Genomic DNA, 5499 nt, shown 5'->3' with positions numbered 1-5499 from the left:
TTGGCCCTCAAGGGAGCCTGGCAGCTGTGCGTGTTCCCATAGAAGGAATCAGGACTCTCCACGTCACAGGTTCTTTGCATGAAGTGTTTGTTAAGCACCTACTATGTATGAGCAAGACACCACACTAGACTCTGAGCAGTGGGATGCCGAATTAAAGGGAATCTTGGTCTTCAAGAGACTTCTTCCAAGTGAGGGCTGCCAGCAGCTGGGCACCCTGCCCACACACTTATACACACAAACCCCCCAGAGAGAAGCAAGGGGGTGTCTCCAAATGCCAGACTGCTATGGTTCCCCTTGCTTTCTTTTCGGGGAAAATTATGCAGCCCTCTTTCTGCACTCACTTCCACTAGCTTTCTTTCCGCGCACCCCTTTGCATTTTTCTCTCTGCCTCACTTTTGCTCTTTTCCCCCCAACCCTGTGACTGCCTCTTCATCTACACCTCCCTTTCTGCCCCTCAACCTGCTGCCTGTTCTCTCCTGTTTCTCTTCCTTGATTCCTCATTCTCAGGCTCCCCAAACACCAGACTCCCCTCTACTCCCCACCCCCAGCTTCCATCCCCTGGGTCTTCTCTTCCTCTTCCAGCACCGGGGACAGCTCCAGCCCCCGGAACAATGGACCCCACCTTAGGGCTCCTCTATAAATTCTCCATCGTAGTGTATTGCCCAATTCCTGATTGGGGAGTAAAATGGGGGAAGGGTTGTTAACAAGACCAGCTGCTCTTCTAGGGTGGAAAGGGAGTCAGGGAGGATAGAGATAGAAAGAGGGAGTGGCTCTTGCCTGGGTTGTGCGTCTCTCTCCAGAGTAGAGAATTTGTATTCTACCCCTGAGACTGACATCACTGATGTCAGGGGAAAGGAGGTGGGAGTGGGGAGGGGGGGTGTAGGGGGGGGGAGGTTTTTGTTGAGGAGAGCGCGGCCGGAGAGCAGAGCTCCGGGACCCAGGTGACCGGGAAAGAAGGCAGCCCTAGTGTCGGAAGTAGCCGGCAGCGGTCCAGGCCGGGGAACCATCCAGGGTGGGGGTGGGAGGGGGGTCGAGGGAGAACCTGAAGGGGGCAGGGCAGAAGGGACCCCCGGAACCCTGCCGCCATCAGAGATCAAGTATTTGGCATCAGGGATCTTCGGACCCAGCAGAAGGATCAGCCACAAGGGAGGTGTCCTCCCTAGGAAGCCAACGAGAGAGTCACCTCCCCCACATCGGGAGCAGGGACCCCTCATGACGCCGCTGGCAACCATATCAGGCCCCTAGCCCCTCAGCCTCCTTCCGATTGCCCTCCTCTTACTCTTTCCTCGTCTCTTGTGGCATTTGTGCCTTTACTCCCGCCCTCTGAGCTCCAGCGCTCCTGTTACCACCCAAACGCCCCAGGGCTTAGCTGCCCTGACCCCCATCCTGGGATATTTGCCAGATCTCTGGGAGGGAGATCATTTGTTTGGGCTATGCCCCCTGGTGGCCTGACAGTATCTGCCTAGACCCCTGACCCCTAGCCCTCAACTCCCCAGGCCTCCTTTGTGTGAAGAGCCCTCCTCTGATCAGCACTGTGGTTGGGGGCCAAAGGGAAAGCCGGCCCTGCTGGGCCCCTGGGCCCCACCACCTGCCTCCTTGTTGGGCAGCTTCCCTTGTCTTTGGGCCTCTCCCTGCTCCCCCCTGGCCCCTCCTCCTGGGCCGCCCCAATGAAGGAGCCGGATGCCATCAAGCTGTTTGTGGGGCAGATCCCGAGGCATCTGGAGGAAAAGGACCTGAAGCCCATCTTCGAGCAGTTTGGTCGGATCTTCGAGCTGACTGTCATCAAGGACAAGTACACCGGGCTGCACAAGGGTGAGGGGTCAGGCCAGGCTGGAGAGGAGGCAGCAAGGATGGAGGAAACCGGAGGATGGAATGGCTGGGAAGGAATGATTTGGAAGCAGAGTTCAGGGGCTGGGGACTGGATGGGGGAGTTGAATGAGAACTCAGTTGAGTGACAGGGACTTTGGGGTGGAAAACTAAGGAGAACTGTACTTAGAGATGGAGAAGGGTGCTGATGGCATGCGAGAAACTCCAGAAGGACCGGAGGGACAAGTTTGAGGAAAGAGGACCAATATTGACAATGTGAGTAGCCCCAGATGATGTTGGAATGGCCGGCCAGGTGTTCAACCTAGAAAGAGTAGAGTATAGCCAGGACAGCCCAGGATGAAAGTGACGAGCAGAGGAGAGGGACGTGGGGAAGAGAGACTGGACAAGGTTTGTAGGACTTAGGAAGTTACTCGGAAAATGCTCCTCAGGGCTCTCCAAGAGCTGCACTGCTAAACGGGGCTGGCCTGGGATCAGCACTTGGAGAGCTCCAGATATGCTGGGAACCCTGGCCACACCACCTCCCTCTCTCTCTGGACTCAGGAAAAAGCACTTCCGGCTGCTGCTTTTCCTCTTCCTTCTCCATGCACAGCCTGCACCTGCCTCTGGTGGAGTCTAGGAGACCTGAGAAGTAGGGGAAATGGAAGAGGAGAGGGTGATGATGACCAAGATGGAGGGAAGAAGGGGAGAGAGAGGAAAGAGGAGGAGAAAGGGGGAGGGGAAGAGAGATAGAGAGAGCCCCACATTGCCCTACCTGCTTGGAAATCACAGCTCTTCCTGTCCCAGTCCCGTCTCTCGACACATCAAATGCTCTCCCTCCTGTGTCCCTCACCTCAGGTCTCTGCTCCAGAAAAAGGGTATAATTTTTATCCCTCTGGGATGCCTCCCCAACCCAGCCGGCAGAGATGGCAAGAAGGGGAAATGCCTTCCCCATCCTCAGTCTCATGGGGAAACCCTAGGAAGAGCAAACTGGGGACTCACCCCAACCCTGCCTCTCCACCTGTGTCTCCTCAGGATGTGCCTTCCTGACATACTGTGCCCGCGATTCAGCCCTGAAGGCCCAGAGTGCCCTGCACGAACAGAAGACTCTCCCAGGGGTGAGTTCTGCGCTCTGCAGGGTCAGGGGGCTGAGAAGAGTCTCGGGAGTGGCAGGGGACCCACAGCCCTCCCAGGACACTGAGCTGTTTTCCACCTCTTGTCCTCAGTGGGAAACCCTTCTAGCATCCTTTCCTTCTGTAGATGTGTGGAAAAAAAGGATTCCTGGAGTAGATGGGACCTTTTCTGAGGGGTGCGTGCCACCCCTCCCCCACTCCTCAGTCCGTCCCCAGGCCACGCTAGAGGGAGGACCTAGCTGTATGGGAGGCATGCACAGTAGACTGGACACCTGTGTCAGAGGGAGCGCGAGGTGCCCTGGCACTCTCTTGTGGTACTGGATAAGGCAGGCTGGGTGGCTGTGAGAGGGGGGGGGGGTGCTTCCCTGAGAACAGGCAGCTGGGCTTCTGAGACCCTGCAGGCTCCCTTCCTGCCTCCCAGGAAGAAATCCAAACAGAGCCACAGGGCATCAAAGAGGAGCAGGGTCTGAGGCGGACGTGAGTTTGGGGACAGCAGGCAAGGGGAGAGCTGACGTGAGCTTGAAACACCCCGCCAAGTGCCCTGGGAGGACGGGGAAGCAGAGGTGACTCTGAGGTGGCTTCCCTCTTGCAAAGTTACATTTCTTTGTCTCTTGAGCCAGCCTCCTACCAACCTGGGCTGGTAACCTCTAGAAGCTTCCCCCTCCTCCCCAAGCCCCTTTGCCCGTCTCTCTGCTTCTCTTGGCTCTCAGACTGTGAATATCAGGTAGCCTTTCCTGAAGCCTCATTGCCCACGGCAAACCTTGGCTCAGCACTGTCTGGGGGTTGGAGACATATCTGTCCTAGCCTCCACGCCTTCCCCACGTGGGACAGAACATGGTACTGACTGACCATCCTGAAAGGAAACAAAACAAATGGAGTGGGGATATAGAAAATAGAACTACTTATACCTCTCCCGACTTCAAACTCTCTGGAGGTCCCTTCTAGCCCTCCCCACCATTTTATCCCAACCAACAGGAACTGCCACTGCCCAGAGTGGAGGGTCAGTTCATGCTAGGTGCATGCTAGCCAGCAGGCCAAGGGAGAGAGAGAGAGAGAGAGAGAGAGAGAGAGAGAGAGAGAGAGAGAGCGCGCGCATGTTCATACGCATGTGCAAATGAGCACCTTAAAGGCCAGGTGAGGGGTACATGCGAACTGCTGAGTTCCAACTTTCCCTTCTTTTCCTCTCTGGAGGGACCCCACAAATCAGTTTTTACCTCCACTGCTGTGAGTTTCCTGTTCCTCATTTCAGAGCTCCTGCAGGAACTGGAGGGTCTCAGAAGGAGACCAAAAAAGGCCAGAGAAGGGACTTAGATGAATGCCAGTGTGGGCCGGGCAGGCGCCCCAAAGGCAGAGTACCAGCTAGGGATAGCTCCCCTATATCTGGTCCCCTCCCATTGCCTCTGAAGCTCAGGCAAAACTCTGTCTTGGATAAGACACCGCCTGCCTTTCCTGAAATCACAGTGGGCTGGGCACGGGAGTGGGTGAAGGCCCCTGCCAAGAATGCTCCTCTCGCTTTGCTCCAGACCTCCCAGGTGACACGAAGTTCCCACGGTGGCCTTTGCCACAGTTGACAGAATCCAGAGGGACTGATAGAGTTTCTAATAGGAAATGAGGGGTTCCGTTCTTCCAGGAGAATCACATGCTAAGGGGTTGAGAAAGCTGGCACGGGGCAGTCAAGGGAACAGACACCTGGAGAAAACTCATCCTGCCATTTGCCCCATCAGGGTGTGTGTGTGTGTGTGTGTGTGTGTGTGTGTGTGTGTGTGTACACGGTGTCAGACAATACACAGTTCTGTTAGTAACTTTTTGTTCCTGTCTCCAAGTCATCCTGCAAAGTCTATTTTAACGAGGACACTTTAACCTGCTTCCTGCTCCCTGTCTTCGTCGCCCAGAATCTAGAAGGCACTACCATATTGAGATGTTTCAGGCACGTCTGTGGCTGTTGAGTCCTGTTCTCTCTTCTCTCCAGGAAGAGTTCCCAGGGTGGCTCTGTCCCAGGTTTCTGGATCCATTCTGAGCAGGGTGTGGCCTCTTGGAAGTCGCTTGTGGGTTGCCTCTGCCTGGCTGACTCTTTCCTGTCAGTTCTGGATCAAACTCCCACTCTGGAGATGTAGGCATTCCCATCAGCTTGAGGCCAGGAGGGTGGGCTCTGGGGCACCAGGAACTGTGGAGCCCAGAGTGGCAGGGTTCCTCGTCTGCACCCTCAAGAGAATTAGATTTTGAGGAAGAGCGAGCTCTTTTTGGAGGTGGGAGCTTGACTGTTTAGGAGAGGGATGGACTGAACAGTGCTTCTGTTAGGGAAAGCAGCTCAGAGCACCTTGGCTGGAGTGTCAATAGCCCCTTTTTCTTTGGGAGGCCCTTGGGAGGGCTTATCACCTGGTGGGTGGTAACTAGGGAAAGGCGCCTGCCTGGTTGCCGAGTAAACACAGCGCAGCTGGACTCAGGGGAGGGGGCAGGTGTGCCCAGGCAAGCTAACAGAACTGAGCTTCCCGCAGGAAGTGCCAGGCCAGGAAGAAGTGAGACTGGAAGTGTGCACTGGGAGTGCTGAGGAGTGCTCTGTGAG

At 55.9% G+C, this 5499-nt stretch overlaps 1 protein-coding gene across 6 annotated transcripts in view; it reads left to right on the top strand.

Annotated features, from left to right (window-relative positions):
• The first annotated feature begins 878 nt into the window (after nt 1-878).
• The window catches only part of Celf3 (CUGBP Elav-like family member 3), a 14332-nt gene continuing 9711 nt past the window's right edge, over nt 879-5499 (top strand). For 5 of the 6 annotated variants that reach the window (XR_003377837.1, XR_003377838.1, XM_013349857.2 and 2 more), the window contains exons 1-2: nt 1023-1812; nt 2839-2921. Coding sequence is in view for 3 of the 6 variants with exons in the window: in XM_013349857.2 (XP_013205311.1) it covers nt 1668-1812; nt 2839-2921 (228 nt within the window). In the remaining 3 variants the exon portion in view is untranslated. Of the gene's footprint in view, nt 942-1022; nt 1813-2838; nt 2922-5499 lie in introns of those variants that run through there. The other variant, XM_013349859.2, reaches the window with a different exon arrangement.

The sequence above is a fragment of the Microtus ochrogaster genome, chromosome 21 (assembly GCF_000317375.1).
Source record: "Microtus ochrogaster isolate Prairie Vole_2 chromosome 21, MicOch1.0, whole genome shotgun sequence".
NCBI lineage: Eukaryota > Metazoa > Chordata > Mammalia > Rodentia > Cricetidae > Microtus > Microtus ochrogaster.
The sequence above is the reverse complement of the archived record's forward strand: the minus strand, read 5'-3'. Positions and strand labels throughout refer to the sequence as shown.